Genomic DNA, 17,552 nt, shown 5'->3' on the forward strand with positions numbered 1-17,552 from the left:
CACTTTGTCAACTTTGTTTCGCTGAACACTAATTATAACCACTATATTACTTCATAGTAGTTTGTTTAAGGAATCTATTTGTATTGCGCAGATTATTACAGAAGACACAACTTATCAGGTATGAAATTTTCTGTTGAGGGGGGATTTATGATTTGCAGTGATTTTGGTGTCAGTTTTAAAGCGTACCTGAATTTTCAAAAAAGTTTGTGTAATGGCTGTACTTCATTCTAAACTTATAACTGTGAAGGAGCAGGTCTTTTTGGGCTTCCCTAATGTCTTTCCCAGCCATATTATTCACTGCTTCACTTGCACAATTAGATGCATTTCTCTCACAAGCAGGGGACGTCTCCCTTCTCTAGAATCTGTTAGTACTGTAATGCAGTGACCTCACTTTCCTTACTTCCCACTATGTTTGTTTTCTTCTGTGGAACTCAGAAAGCTCATAAGGGAGAGATCACACTTACAGACACCCAGGAGCTCCCCTGTTCTTCAGAAGCAGTGTAGAAGCAGTTCTTCTATCAGGCTCAAGAGCACAGCTAGCAATGACACACATCTATTTCCTGTGAACCGTCTTCTGTGTCTCTGTTATTAGAAATGGATTTAGTCTAACAACAGGCAATGGACTGCAAGTTAGGTGGAAGTGAGACCCCTAGTGGCCATGAATTTATAGCTTCTAGTCAGGTGGATGCAAGCAGACTTTTTAAATGAAGTGATTACAAATTTGCCAATTACACCATTCTCTATAAAATTGTGTGAAAGTACAGTGACTCTTTAAGTCTGTCTTTGCCTTGTAAGGTTGCCCAAAATGTAAGAAATAGTGCACAGTAATAGCAGACCAGGGGGTTGCCTGGCATGGAGATGGAACTTTTTGCAACTTTTTAAAAAAGTCAATGAGACTTCAAGTTGTTCTAATATGAAATCCAAAGATACTTTTCCCTCCTAAGATACATAACTTGCAATTTTTTTATGCCATAAAACTGGCATAACAGACTTGATAAATGTCCCTTTTTTTTTTTTTTTACTTTTTGCATTTTTTTAAATTTATTATGCAATTTACAAAAGTCAGGTTTCAGCTGAATGCTGCCTATCAAAGCAGCTTGTTGATATGTAATGTACAGTATTTGGCTAAAAAACTATAGAGCAACAGGGGTGTAGCTCCTATACAGAGGTAGCAGCTAGTGTTGTGCTAATCAGGTGTGGACTGCTGTATCCGAACCGATCAGTTTGAATACTTTATTAGCAATATAGCCTCCGTACTACTGTAAAATATATCAGCTCCTTAGCCTTGATGTGAATTTTAACCAAGTTTTTTGAAAGTGGTCACTTCTGAAAATATCTGAGGAGAATATAAATTGTATTTGGAAGTATTTTGACTTTTTGGGGTATTTAACCACTCATAACCCCTTAATGACTGCTAAGTGTCAATAGCAACTGCGGCATTTAAGCGGTTACAGAGGGAGCAGACTCCCTCTGTCTCTCATCGGCATCCCGCGAATGAGATCGTGAAGTGCCGATGTATGTGCATGGCAGGCTGGACTTAATGATGGCCCTAGCCCTCCTGCAGTGTATCCTAGCAGTGCGCACCTTTCTGGCACAGCCTGCTTTTGACTGTCAGTATAGCACTGACAGTATCATTCTCTGCAGTGCATAAGTAATACAGAGAATTATAGAAGCGATCAAAGCATTTCCTAATTAAGTCTTGTGGGACTATTAAATGGTTCAAAAAGTTTTATTGAATAAAAGATTTCCAAGTTAAAAAATATACCTTTTTTCCTTTGAAAAAACGCTTTTCAATGAAAGAAATAGCAAAAATAAAATCCCCTCCACATATTTGGTATCAACGCATCCATAACAACCCGCACTACACAATTATCATGTAATTTATCCAATATGGTAAATGCCATAAAAAAAACAATGCCAGAATTGCTGTTTTTGCAAAATGGAAACTACATGTCATCCCACAAAAATCAAATCCTCATGCCATAGAAATAAAAAATAAAACCTGATGGGTCTTGGGATAGAAATTATAATTTTTTTAAATAAAGGGTTTTTATTGTGCAAAAGTAGCAAACCGTAAAAAAAAATATGTATTTGGTATCACTGTAATCATTCTGACCCAGAGAATAATGTTGTTATCATCTTATTTATGCTGAAAAAAACACCACAAAGTTTATAACATGAAGACTCAGTGGGAGTATTGCCGGGTTTTTTTTCTTCCCTGCCCGCTAAGAAATAATAAAAAGGAATGAGTAAATTATGTGTACCCCAAAATGGTGCCATTAAAAACCACAAAAAAAAAGCCCTCATATGATGTATCGACGGAAAAGTTATAGCTCTTGGAAGGCGACGATCAAAAAATGTAAAACTTTGCTTGGTGCGCTAATAGTGATGAGCGAGCATGCTCGGCCGAATACCTGTTTGGCTCGAGCATCGCTATGCTCGGCACATGGCGGTACTCTCCTCCCCGCACGTTTGTTGCCTGCTAAGCAGCCAATAAACGTGCAGGTAAGTATTGCCATCACTGTAATGCCAGTAGCCATGTTTTCTACTGGCATTACAGTGATTGGCTGGCTGGAACGCGTCATCGGGTGCTATATAGCACCCGTCACGCTTGTTTGGCTCATTGCGAGTCAGGGAGAGCTGCTGTTAGGAAGGGACAGAGAGTGTAAGGAGAATTTGATCGCAATTTACTCATTTTAAAGACGTTTCAAAGATACAAAAGTCCTTTTAGGGACTATTGTGTGTGTTGGCAGCAATTTAAAAGCGCAAAGTTGCACTTTTTTTTTATTTTATACACCGTCTGTGGTTTTCAGGGCCATATATTGGGAAAAAGTGAAAAAATAAATATATATACATATTTCCCAGAATCTGACCACATTTTTGCTGTCTGCGGTTTAATCCGTTAATCTCAGTGCTCTGCATTTGAACACCGTCAGTGGTTGTTAGGGCCATATACTGGGAATAATATAGTTATAAATATAAACAACATCATAAAACAGTGTCTTTACGGCAGATTCCAATAATCTGTGGCTAAAATAGTGTCCAAAATCTGTGCTGTTCTGTGTCATATACTGTACTGCATCTGAAAACTGTGTCTTTTGTGGACAGTAAAAAAAAACAGCGTCACAACCAGTAACAAATCCATAAATATGAAGAAGGCGAGCACTAAGGGACGGGGAAGTAGGCGTGATGCTGATGGTTCATGCAGAGGCCGTGGCACTGGGCGCAATGAAACTGTGCCTGCTGCTAGTGCACCACAAAAAAAAATAAGAAAACCGTACCCGTTGGATCGCTGAAGATAATGCTTCCAGTTGGTTAAGCACCACCCTCTCTTCCATCAAGTCCAGTCTCTGTAGCCAAGAGTCCGGTCAACCGAATACTCACTCAGATCATCCTTCCTCCAACCATGTAGAGGCTTGCCAAACGAGTGATCCCAAACTCGGATATTTCGAGGAGCTCTTTCCAGCGCCACTATTACATTTGGCCCTCGCACCCAGCATGCTTGAAGAGGGACCTGAGATATTGTGCCCTGATTCCCAACCTCTTGAGCCTTTACAGTCTCAAGAAGATGACGGTGGTGAACGGCAATCATTCGTTCTCAAGGTGGACGATGATGAGACACAGTTGTTAATTACTGAGGTTGTGGTTAGGTCAAAACAGGAGGATGAGCAGAGTGAGGAAGTGGAAGAGGAGGTGGTGGACGATGAGGTCGCTAACCCAACATGGGAAGGTGAAAAGCCGACCGAGGACAGCAGTACAGAGGGGGAGGGATCCGCAGCACTGCAACAGGCTGAAAGAGGCAGTGGGCTTGCAAAAGGGAGAAGTCGGCCTACACAAAACAGGCCCGCAACCGTTACACCGAGCACCCCCATGCGTAAATCAACCTTGCCAAGGGGTAGGTGTTCAGCAGTATGGCGCTTTTTTGAGCAAAGTGCAGAGGACAAAAGAGTGGTAGTTTGCAACCTGTGCCGTACCAAAATGAGCCGGGGCAGGAACACTAGCAACCTCACCACCACCAGCATGATCCGCCACATGCCATCCAAGCACCCTAATAAGTGGGCCGAACGCCTGGTTCCACAATCTGGGTCTGCGGGTCACACCACTGCCTCCTCTTCCCCTGTGTTACGGGTTGTCCAAAACGCAGGCCCAGATGCCTCTCGCCCTGCACCTGGACCTTCGCATGAGCCATCAGCAAAAACATCCACTTCCCTGTCTCAGCGCAGCGTCCAAATGTCCATAACACAGTCATTTCAACGCAAGCGCAAATACCCACCCACCCACAGGCCATAGCACTAAACTGCCAACTTTGAAATGGCCCTTGAAATGTTGCCATTTAGGCTTGTGGACACTAAGGCCTTCCGCAGCCTGATGTCGGCGGCCGTCCCTCGGTACGCAGTCCCCAGATGCCACTATTTTTCACAGTGTGCCGTGCCCGCCTTACACCAGCATGTGTCCCAGAACATCACCCGTGCCCTGACCAACGCAGTTACTGGGATGGTCCACTTAACCACGGACAAGTGCTGGTGGCCAGGGATGCTACATTTCCCTGACCGCACACTGGGTAAATGTGGTGGAGGCCGGGAGTGAGTCATACCCTGGGATGGCATAGGTGCTACCCACGCCCAGGATTGCGGACCATACGTCCATCAGGGTCTCCGCCAGCAGCTATGTTACTGGCTCCAACCCCCACTTCTCCTCCTCCACCTCATCCTCCTCCACTTCCACCTCCAGCACCAGTTAGCCATCAGTCGCTAGCTGGAAGCAGTATAGCAGTGCTGTGGGTAAGCGTCAACAGGCCGTGCTAAAGCTGATCTGCTTAGGGGACAAAACAGCACACCGCCGCAGAGCTTTGGCAGGGTATAAGGGACCAGACTGAGCTGTGGCTCTTGCCACTCAACCTATAACCAGGAATGGTTGTGTCTGACAATGGCCGTGACTTGGTGGTGGCTTTGGAGCTCGGCAACTTGACACACTTCCCATGCCTAGCCCACGTCTTAAACTTAATGGTTCAGAGGTTTATCAAAACATACCCCAATTTGCTAGAGCTACTAGTGAAGGCGCGCCACGTGTGTGTCCATTTCCGAAAGTCGTCCACAGCTTCAGCCGGCCTGTCAACGCTGCAGCAGCGCTGTTGTGCGACGTGAGCACGCGATGGAACTCTACGTTCTACATGTTGGTCAGGCTTTGTGAGCAGCAGAGGGCAGTTGTGGAAAACCAACTGCAACATGGTCGTCGCCTTTCGAGTCAACTACCACTATTCACAAGCGAGGAGTGGGCATTGATGTCAGACCTGTGAGGTTTTAAAAAACTTTGATGAATCCACACAGATGGTTAGTGGCGATAACGCTATTATCAGCATAACTATCCCACTGCTGTGTCTACTCAAACGATCGCTGCTCACAATTAAGGATGACGCTCTGAATGTGGCAGACAAGGAAATGGGGGAGGACATCTCACAGGGTGATACCCAGACCACCCATAGTTAGTCTTCTCAGCGCGAATTGGACCATGAAGAGGAGGAGGAGCTGGAGACAGTTGCCTCCGCTACAGAGGGTAGTACCCATGAAACTTTAATTCCATCTGTTCAGCATGGATGGGCAGAAGAGGAGGAGGAAGAGGAGATTGAGAGTCATCCTGATATGGACATCGACGTCTTGCCTGTTGGTACTCTGGCACACATGGCTGAATTCATGTTAGGCTGCCTTTCCTGCGACCCTCGCGTTATACGAATTTTAGATAACACGGATTACTGGGTGCTCACCCTTCTCAACCCCCGCTACAAAGAGAACTTCTCATCTCTCATTCCTGTGGTGAAGAGGAACAGTAAAATGGTGCAATACCAGAAGGTACTTGTTAAGAGATTGCTCCGGAATTTTCCATCTGACAACGCTGGCGGCAGAGTCCATACTTTTTTAGGCAACCGGGGAAGGGAGACAATGGGAACACAGCAGTTCCAAAAAAGCCAGGGCAACACTCTCCAAGGCATGGGACACTTTCATGACACCCCGCCAGCAACCTCACCCTGAAGCGCGGCCTAGTGGTACAAGAAGGGAAAAGTTTTGGAAGATGGTGAAGCAATACATAGCAGACAGTGTCAGCATCCTAAATGATCCCTCAGTGCCTTACAACTACTGGGTGTCCAAGCTGGACACATGGCACGTACTTGCGCTCTACGCCTTGGAGGTGCTGGCCTGCCCTGCCGCCAGCGTTTTGTCTGAAAGTGTATTTAGTGCTGCTGGTGGCATTATAACAGATAAGTGTATCCACTTGTCCACTGGCAATGCTGACAGGTTGACTCAGATAAAAATGAACAAGGCCTGGATTGCCCCAGATTTCTCAACTCCACCAGAGGAGAGCTGAGCTGAGGATGAACATAAAGGCAATTTCAATCTATCATTTATAATGTACTCAATCTACTGAAGTGTATTCCCATGCACCTTTTCCACCACAAAAAGAGTGTATTGTTGAATCTTGTTTTCTGCTCCTCCTCCTCCTCATCCAGATTGTATATATTCCCTCCAATCGAATTTTTTTTATAGGGTCTGCTCAACAGCAGGCCCTCAACTCTAATTTTTTAAGAGCATCTGCTCATCTGCAGGCACTCGCATATAATGTTTGAGAGCGTCTAGTCATCTGCAGGCACTCGCATATAATGTTTGAGAGCGTCTGCTCATCTGCAGGCACTCGCATATAATGTTTGAGAGCGTCTGCTCTTCTGCAGGCACTCGCATATAATGCTTGAGAGAGTCTGCTCATCTGCAGGCACTCGCATATAATGTTTTAGAGCGTCAGCTCACCAGCAGGCCCTCGCATATAATGTTTTACAGTGTCGGCTCACCTGTAGGCACTAGCTTATAATGTTTTAGAGCATCAGCTCACCAGCAGGCACTCGCATATAATGTTTTAGAGCGTCAGCTCACCAGCAGGCCCTCGCCCCTGTTTGAGGATCAGCTCAGCAGCAGGCCCTCACCACTGATATTTTAGATGGTCAGATCAGCAGGCCCTTGCGCCTAATGTTTTTGAGGGTGACCAGCAGGCCATCAATGATAATTTTTTAAGGGTGTGTATGATGCCCTCCTTTATGTGTAATAAAGGGTGTATTGGAGTGTCGGTTCCTTGTAATTTTTGGTAGCCCTTTCACTGCTGCTAGGCTTTATGAGTGTAGAAGTCCCACTACCTGAACAATTGTACCACAATGTGAATGAGGCCCTCCATTATGTGATATACTGGTTGTATTGGAGTGCCTCTTCCTTGCAATTTTTGTCAGCACTTGCACTTTATATACAAGTAAATATACAGGAAAGAATGTTTCTTAACAATGTTTCCTCTAAAATTGATTTTATCTTCGGTTTTGTGCGTATTATTGTCAGTATGTAAAAGTGGCGTACTACTCGGACAACATTGTTCCCAGCAGCGACCTGGGAGTCCAAGATGCATCCAGACATCCTCCCCATGGTGTTCCCTATCCATTTCGGTGGTGTTTCTGTCACTTTCTGACCTTTTCCAATGGACCAGGCACCCTCCCCTCTTCAGAGCAGGGGGTGCCTGGTTGTCTCCCATTGACTTCCATTATACTCGGGTGCTCAGCCGAGCGCACGAATATCGCGATGTGTTCGGGACGAACACCCGAATACTTTGGTGCTCGCTCATCACTAGTCGCCAACACCCAAATTGCATGCAGGGGGATGGGGTTATTTGTGTGTATACAGAAATATAAGTGTCATATGGACAGCGCACATTTTCACACACAATGAACTGCACATCATGTGTCTGAGGCTCTGCTGATGTCAGACTTTTAGCCACAAACTTATGGGAATTGGGATATAACATGAATTTGTCATTTTATAATTCTGGCTTTATTTGTGAAGTTCAATATTGTGCAGATTGCAACGGCTACCAGTGCACAAAATCTTTAGAAATGAAAGTGTTAATTGCAATTTTCTTATCCTAGTTTAGCCATTTTCATTTATACTAAATCATACATGGACAGAGAATTGCAAGGAAGATACTGTAGTCTAAAGCCTATAATAAAACTGTATCACACTATAATTTGTATTGATGTTCCTTGCCGGAAATGTACAGTGGTCTTTTCTCCAACACTTTCAGTCAACAGAATAACACGATTTTTTCATGTCATTTATTAAAATATACTGTATGTAACTTCGAAAGAAATGCATGAAATATAAATATACTGTATTATGATCTAAAATTGATGGATAATAGGGGTCAGGTTGAGAATTTAGTCATAAAAATATCTGTACTTACATAATGCTGGCTGGGAGAGAATCTTTTCTCAAATCCAAGAAGCTGGACGTGCCTAAGGAAAGGCTCTGCCATGGTACAACCCGTTCAGTAGAGTTATGCTGAGTGTCAAGTTCCTTCAAACTGTGAGAGTCACAGGCTTCACTACAACTTTATGAACACTGGAGAAGTTCCTCTATATACAGGAAGGTGGAGACAATGCCCAGCTAGCATCAGATCTGATTGGTTGGCAAGAAGTTGCACTAAACCATTACATAATTAAATTCTTGGTATTAAAATTCTGAGAAGTTGTTTATCTTCATGGAAAAATGATGAAATGGATGCAAACTGGCACATCTACGATCATTTTTTGGGGATTATAGCGTAAGGTAAAGGACTGGAACAAGACTTGTTTGCTAAGTTTAACCAATTGTATTTCTGTATACATCCCTCTCTATATGTTCAATTGTGGCATATGGATGTCCCCCTCAGTGCAGTGCCACTCTTTTAGAAATGGCCATGTATTAGGTTACATGCACACGAACATTAGGGCTCCGTGCCCGTGCTGCGGACCGCAAATGGCGGTCCACAATGCACAGGCACAGACCGTGGGGCAGCCGCATGCAGATCGCGGACTCATTCACTTAAATGGGGTCCGCGATCCGCATCCGACGGTCCGCACCGCAAAAAAGTAGTGCATGCTCTACTTTCTTGCGGTGCGGAGGCACGGCCAGAAACACCACGGAAGCGCTCCGTAGTGCTTCCGTGGGGTTCCGATCCGTGCCTCCGTTCCGCATCTCCGTGATTGCGGACCCATTCAAGTGAATGGGTCCGCGATCTGTGATGCGGAATGCACACGGCTGGGGCCTGTGTATTGCAGACCCGCTGTATGCATGCCGCAATACGGCCACGGGGGGCACACGGTCATGTGCATGTAGCCTTACACTGAGAACCATTTATTTGAAAGCCTGCCATGGTATGGACTCTTTAAAGATCTGAGTAGATTGAAATAAAGTTATGGAAATAACTACTCAGATACTTTATGTAAAGTCAGTTACCTATAACTACACTGCTCAAAAAAATAAAGGGAACACTTAAACAACACAATGTAACTCCAAGTCAATCACACTTCTGTGAAATCAAACTGTCCACTTAGGAAGCAACACTGAGTGACAATCAATTTCACATGCTGTTGTGCTAATGGGATAGACAACAGGTGGAAGTTATAGGCAATTAGCAAGACACCCCCAGTAAAGGAGTGGTTCTGCAGGTGGTAACCACAGACCAATTCTCAGTTCCTATGCTTCCTGGCTGATGTTTTGGTCACTTTTGAATGCTGGCGGTGCTTTCACTCTAGTGGTAGCATGAGACGGAGTCTACAACCCACACAAGTGGCTCAGGTAGTGCAGTTTATCCAGGATGGCACATCAATGCGAGCTGTGGCAAGAAGGTTTGCTGTGTCTGTCAGCGTAGTGTTCAGAGCATGGAGGCGCTACCAGGAGACAGGCCAGTACATCAGGAGACGTGGAGGAGGCCGTAGGAGGGCAACAACCCAGCAGCAGGACCGCTACCTCCGCCTTTGTGTAAGGAGGAACAGGAGGAGCACTGCCAGAGCCCTGCAAAATGACCTCCAGCAGGCCACAAATGTGCATGTGTCTGCTCAAACGGTCAGAAACAGACTCCATAAGGGTGATATGAGGGCCCGACGTCCACAGGTGGGTGTTGGGCTTACAGCCCAACACCGTGCAGGACGTTTGGCATTTGCCAGAAAACACCAAGATTGGCAAATTCGCCACTGGCGCCCTGTGCTCTTCACAGATGAAAGCAGGTTCACACTGCGCACATGTGACAGATGTGACAGAGTCTGGAGACGCCGTGGAGAACGCTCTGCTGCCTGCAACATCCTCCAGCATGACCGGTTTGGCATTGGGTCAGTAATGGTGTGGGGTGGCATTTCTTTGGAGGGCCGCACAGCCCTCCATGTGCTCGCCAGAGGTAGCCTGACTGCCATTAGGTAGCGAGATGAGATCCTCAGACCCCTTGTGAGACCATATGCTGGTGCGGTTGGCCCTGGGTTCCTCCTAATGCAAGACAATGCTAGACCTCATGTGGCTGGAGTGTGACAGCAGTTCCTGCAAGACGAAGGCATTGATGCTATGGACTGGCCCGCCCATTCCCCAATCCAATTGAGCACATCTGGGACATCATGTCTCGCTCTATCCACCAACGTTTCGTTGCACCACAGACTGTCCAGGAGTTGGCAGATGCTTTAGTCCAGGTCTGGGAGGAGATCCCTCAGGAGACCGTCCGCCACCTCATCAGGAGCATGCACAGGCGTTGTACGGAGGTCATACAGGCACGTGGAGGCCACACACACTACGAGCCTCATTTTGACTTGTTTTAAGAACATTACATCAAAGTTGGATCAGCCTGTAGTGTGTTTTTCCACTTTAATTTTGAGTGTGACTCCAAATCCAGACCTCCATGGGTTAAAAAATTAGATTTCCATTTTTTAATTTTTGTGTGATTTTGTTGTCAGCACATTCAACTATGTAAAGAACAAAGTATTTCAGAAGAATATTTAATTAATTCAGATCTAGGATGTGTTATTTTTGTGTTCCCTTTATATTTTTGAGCAGTGTATATTAATTAACCTTAAAAGACTGGTCACAGAGAATAAGGGGCTTTGTAGTAAAGATATATTGCTAACAATATATCTGTATTGTTATCTTCGGGGCATACTACATCTTGAACAGATTTCATACTGAGATCAGACTTCACTACACATTTTATAAATTACCTAAATGTTTAAAATCATTATTAGAATTTTTTAGGAAATCCAGTGTTTACTTTATACTGGACAAAATGTGTCATTAGACTGGTTCTGTCACTTGAGTTCCAATCACTGTTACCTTATAATCCTTAGGGAGTATTTAGTTAAGCAAAGTCTCTTAGGCCTCATTCACATTTCCGTGTCTGTTTGATGTTCATGAAAAAAAGCTGTCCGTGCTTCATCAGTGAAGACGTCCATTAAGGATCCATGTTTGGTCCGTGTCCGTATTTTGTCCTCCTTGTGTCATCCATATTCCACGGACCTTGCTGAGCTGAAAACTAATTTCAAAAGTATCTCCTATCAGTGGTCAGTGAAAAATGGACCAACCACGGATTGGAACGGTCTGCAGCCAATCACTGGCCTCCACAATGATGTCCTATGTACTGCGGAGGCCATTGATTGGCGGCACAGTGACCTTTATACACTGAGCGTCACTGTTACAGCCGGGAACAACATTGATAGGACTGCCTCCTTGACTTCAAAGCCCAGAATGTGCAGGTATTTAAATGCATGAAATACAAGTTATACTGAATCTTTTCTCACAAAATTATATATCACTCTACTCAGCTCCTCCTGCTCCATAACATGGTGCTGGCAGGTTACACTGCATTTTCAAGGTGACAGGTTCTCTATAACACATGTACAAGGGCTTCCCTTTAAGCTTCTTACTATTTTGGGGTATAATCATTTGAGTTACATTTCTTGCATCATGAGAATTATAATGATGATGACCTTACAACAATGGGAACAATGATGATGACCTTACACTGTGTACACAACGTTCACCAGCAAGGCTGATGTGGGTGACTTGCCCACTTTCCTCACATTCATATAAGACAAGTGAAAAAGATCTTCATAGATTCAGCAATTGGTCCAAACATTTAGGCTAAATAAAAAACTGCCATAGACTTTTGATAAATCTGCTTTGGCATGATATCATCCTGGTGAGATGAGATGTCACCACAGCCATGCCGCTTACATACAGCAGTGTACTTTACATATAGCAGTGCTCCTCAGGAACAAAACATTTGTTATGAGGCTATGTAGCACATAATTTATAAATTAATATGCAGAATACAGGATAACAGGACGCCAGTTCTAAAATAATTGACCATAGCGGTAGCAGTCTTGTCAGATTGTAAAATCTTGGTTTATAAAGAAGCCCTCCAGGATTATTTTTTTTACATATAATGCTAACTCAACAGCAGTATTCTAGCAGTAAGATCCTGCAGTGTGGGTTAGTTTCCATAAACTCTCTCTGCCATGCCAGAGGCACAATGGGAAATGTAGGCTGAATCAGGAGAAACATATCAGAAGGGTAAAATTATTCAAGATGGCAGACAATCCAAAAATGACACACCAGCTAAAACAGATAAATGCATAGACAAGCGCCTCTACATTACTTTTCATAGTCTATGCTGCACTAGATAGGAGTGCTTCTTTATTAAAGGTGCTCTTATTAGTAACAATATTAGAGAACATAAAACAGAAATGATCCTTTAAAGCATTATTTTTAGAATAATGTTAGTGAAAGCTGTGCATTGGGGTGGGGGATATATAAATGCTTTGCAGTTCTATATTTTATGGTTAAATTATGTAATCTGGGAAAGTTACACCATCTCAGAATTACAGTTCAGACAAGGAAATTCCCTATGAACTTTAGCACTGTCGATTTTTACACTTCCTTTGCTGATATCCTTCTCACAAGTAACCAGCTGCATGCCAGTCAGCAGAGCCACTTGCCCACATTTCTTTTGTAGTTAATATTTAACATTTTACTGATAAATTTAAAGTGTTTGCATCTGAACAATTTCTAAATATCTATAAAGTCATACAGTTTCACAAGAAGACATTTCATGCATTTTTTTTACATAAGAATGGTACAATAACATCCTGGGAAATACACAAAAATATATACAGTACAGACCAAAAGTTTGGACACACCTTCTCATTCAAAGAGTTTTCTTTATTTTCATGACTATGAAAATTGTAGATTCACACTGAAGGCATCAAAACTATGAATTAACACATGTGGAATTATATACATAACAAACAAGTGTGAAACAACTGAAAATATGTCATATTCTAGGTTCTTCAAAGTAGCCACCTTTTGCTTTGATTACTGCTTTGCACACTCTTGGCATTCTCTTGATGAGCTTCAAGAGGTAGTCCCCTGAAATGGTTTTCACTTCACATGTGTGCCCTGTCAGGTTTAATAAGTGGGATTTCTTGCCTTATAAATGGGGTTGGGACCATCAGTGGCGTTGAGGAGAAGTCAGGTGGATACACAGCTGATAGTCCTACTGAATAGACTGTTAGAATTTGTATTATGGCAAGAAAAAAGCAGCTAAGTAAAGAAAAACGAGTGGCCATCATTACTTTAAGAAATGAAGGTCAGTCAGTCAGCCGAAAAATTGGGAAAACTTTGAAAGTAAGGGCTATTTGACCATGAAGGAGAGTGATGGGGTGCTGTGCCAGATGACCTGGCCTCCACAGTCACCGGACCTGAACCCAATCGAGATGGTTTGGAGTGAGCTGGACCGCAGAGTGAAGGCAAAAGGTCCAACAAGTGCTAAGCATCTCTGGGAACTCCTTCAAGACTATTGGAAGACCATTTCAGGGGACTACCTCTTGAAGCTCATCAAGAGAATGCCAAGAGTGTGCAAAGCAGTAATCAAAGCAAAAGGTGGCTACTTTGAAGAACCTAGAATATGACATATTTTCAGTTGTTTCACACTTGTTTGTTATGTATATAATTCCACATGTGTTAATTCATAGTTTTGATGCCTTCATAGTCATGAAAATAAAGAAAACTCTTTGAATGAGAAGGTGTGTCCAAACTTTTGGTCTGTACTGTACATACCATAAAAACTCAATGCAAATGTTGCTCTTATCAGATTTCAACCAATAAGCCAACCCTGTTAGGTGGTAGTTCTCAGCATTGTATATATCCAGATTTCTAGTGGATATCAGATCATGACAGACAAGGCTCATGGTCCCTGGTGCCCCTCCCCCCCCCCCCCCCCCACACACACATGCCAAATTCTTGACCTAACTCCTTCCCTCCAGCCAGAAGTGTAACTGCCTCTGCACCCCCTATAGCTACACCCCTGATAACAAATAGTTACTTAGTCTTTCTTTTAAAGCAGGCATGCTTAACCTGCGGCCCTCCAGCTGTTGCTAAACTACAACTCCTATCATTCCCAGACAGCCTACAGCTATCAGCCTACAGAACGGCATGGTGGGAGTTGTAGTTTTACAACAGCTGGAGGGCCGCAGGTTGAGCATCCCTGTTTTAAAGGGATTGCTGGCTCACACAATCAATGTTCTGATACTTTATTTGAACATTCTGTGTTAATAGAGGGCAGTTTCTCTCCCCAGTGGCGTACAGTACCTACAATAAAGGCAGACCACATGACTGTTGTTGGGCCCTGGAGGAGGGGACTCAAACAGGGGGGCAGTGTTTGAGGGAATCTTTTAGCACAGAAGTGACGCCTATATATTAGGGTAAAAATGACAAATTTTATGTGGTAGAAGGAAATTGACATGAGAATAAGACCCTGGAGCCACCAGACTGACCACATTTCTACAGTGCTAAAGACAATAGTACTGAGATATAATACAAACAATAACGAGGTGACACGAATGATAATTTTAAAAGGGAATAATTTAATGGTCAAGGAAGGGATTTGAAAATCAGTTTATTAAAAGTAAAGTTTTATAAGAATGAACATAGGCACATGTTAAAAGAAGGCAATTAGTAGTCAAAAAGACTAAATGTAAAATAATATTAATGCCTTTACATGAGTCTGGGTCTAAATTATGTAGAAAAGATGTCCATATGGACAACACGTTAGAATTCCCCATAGGGGTCTCTAGAAGGGATGAGCAAACTTCTGTTTTCAAGTTCGGATTACAAGGTTCGGGTTATCTAAGAATTCCGTTATGGATTCCGTTAAAACAGACCATATGTTATGGTCCGTGGTAGCAGAATACATAAAGGAATTCTTAGATAACCCAAGCCTGGTACGCCGAACTTGAAAACAGAAGTTCGCTCAACACTAGTCTAGTCAATTTTTTTCTGCCCTGAGGGAGTTTGCAAGTCATATTTTAAGAAGGAATATCAAAACTAATTTCATCTGTTCTAATTGCCATATTTATTGTCAGGAAGGAGGGCAAACTGACATCTAGTTGATATGGGTTTGTGCTTTTTTTCTGTATGAATACATGAAAATAATAGATAGTACGGTACTTTTATTGGTGTTTGCTTTTTTATGATTACTTTGTAACTTTATGAAGATCCTCTTACTAAAAAGCACCAGCAGTGCAGCCAACCATCAAACTGGACACAGACTGAGTGCTAGACTCAAGAACCTATTTATTCCTGTTATGAACCAGTTGCTAAAACTTCCTCTTTGCGTGGTTGCAAAACGAGAAGTATGTGTATTTTTCATTCCATCATTGGCTCATGGCTCTTTCTTCATGTGCTTTGCTCAACTGACATATCTTAATCCTAAGTATGTAACCCTTACTTAGAGCTTGGAGGGGCAGCACGTAGACACAAAACTGTCAGACTTCACATAAACCTTTGAAATTGCTTCTTGTCATAAAAAATGCATTGTTTCATTTTCTGTAACTGACTAAAAATCATTCTATACATTTGAATAGGATTGTTTTTGCGGCGTGTGCATCAGATATATGGAACAGTTGCACAAATTTCTGCAGTAAATTTGCCATGTGTGAACATACACCTAAGCTAGACTCACACATGCTGTTTTTGATGCTGCATTTTTTAAGAAAAAAGCCAGGAGTGGACCGTGAATAAGGGAAAATTATAAGGGCAGTTTCACACAGAGTTTTGAAAAAATAATAATAATAATTAGCAAATTGTTTTCCCACAAAAACATGTCCTAGTCTTCCTGAGTACTGTGTGTGTATTGCCTCAATATAACACCTACTTCAAGTATTAAACTGCGTCATGTTAGCAAAGGAAAAAACAAAGTGTGGGCAGACACCAGTACCAAGTTAATAAAACTAAAAAAACACATCAATTCTGTGCACACCAAATACTTTACCACACAGAAAAAGGTTAGTTTTTTTTAGTACACTTCATGAATACACAAAAAATTTTAAATCTTTTTTTGTGTGTATTCATCGCCTATATGGCTGGTTGCAGCTTCCCTTGGCAAGAATAACAGCTGGTTTTTGAGGGTTTCTGAAGCCAGAACTGTCTAGGCTTCATTTTAAAATGGGGTTGTTGGGAAGATGCCTAGCCCTGTCACTGGGAGAATCAGAGGTGAAGAGGTGCTGCGAGGGGCTAGCCCAGCCCCTGGTTGCTCTGAGCACCTCATTTACATATAACTAAATTTTGCTGCATTCATATTACCGATTGTGGAGAGAAAGGGCTAATTTTAGTCACCATGATCAACCCTACCAGGCAGTATGCCTAGTTTAATAGGGTTGATCATGGTGAAGGACGCTCTATTAAGCCCATTATATTCAAGACATATCACAACATGTGATGTACAGCAAAACATAATGCGATATTGTGCTAAGTCCCCTTTACACTGCTCAATTGAGTAGACAATTGTTGGAAAGGAAGTGTTTCTTCCCGATAATCGCCTGCTCATCAGTGAAGGAGACTGCATTTTGCGGAACGGAATGTCCGGCCCATAAAAGAACAGTCCTATCCTTGTCCTTAGGGCTCAGTCACACAAATGTATTTTTTTGGCTGTGTCCATTCCATTTTTTTTTTTTGTGGAATGACTCAGTGTGCGTTCCTTGTCTGCATATCCGTTCCGCAAAAAAATAAAACATGTCCTATTATTGTCCGCATTACGGACAAAGATAGGACTGTTCTATTACGGGCTGGCCGTTCCATTCCTCAAAATACGGAACGCACCTGGCCGGTATCTGTGTTTGGCAGATCCACAATTTGTGGACCGCAAAACAATGTGTTCATGAGTGCTTAGCCAGTAAAATCTATGTGATTTTAAATACTTTTGTGTTAAAAAGACAAACAAATTATAAGTGGTATCTCTATGGCTAACTAGACAAATTATAATTACAAGCTTTCAGAGCACAGAGGCTCCATCACTAGGTAAGTGTGCTCTGAAACCTTTACGTTTAGGTATCATTTATAATCTATTTTTTACTGAAAAGTATCACAGCACTGACAATAGAGATATACTGTACAATGAGCCCCGCAGCACTTTTACAAATTGTGAAAAGGAAGTGTATATTAGAATAGACAAAAGCAAAGTCATTTTCTCAGAAGAACACCACAAAATCAATATTTACCCTATATGTTATCATAAATGAACACGGTGCCATTCATTAACAATTGTTAGTTACTTCCTGGTAACAACAGACCTACCTATGCAATAAATCCTTCATTAAACACCCATTACAATAAAAGTTTAGGGAACTGACAGAAGGAGCGCACAGCGTCATTGGTTGCTATGATGCCGTGCGCTTC

The 17,552-nt window shown here is 42.8% G+C and overlaps 1 protein-coding gene across 1 annotated transcript in view; it reads right to left on the bottom strand.

Moving 5' to 3' along the window:
* The window catches only part of NCF1 (neutrophil cytosolic factor 1), a 28,420-nt gene extending 20,010 nt beyond the window's left edge, over positions 1-8,410 (bottom strand). Inside the window, exon 1 of the mRNA XM_040424827.1 lies at positions 8,266-8,410. Within this exon, the coding sequence (XP_040280761.1) occupies positions 8,266-8,337 (72 nt within the window). The 5' untranslated portion in view covers positions 8,338-8,410. The remainder of the gene's footprint in view (positions 1-8,265) is intronic.
* Between the last annotated feature and the right edge of the window lie 9,142 nt (positions 8,411-17,552).

This window comes from Bufo bufo, chromosome 3 (assembly GCF_905171765.1).
Source record: "Bufo bufo chromosome 3, aBufBuf1.1, whole genome shotgun sequence".
Classification (NCBI taxonomy): Eukaryota; Metazoa; Chordata; class Amphibia; order Anura; family Bufonidae; genus Bufo; species Bufo bufo.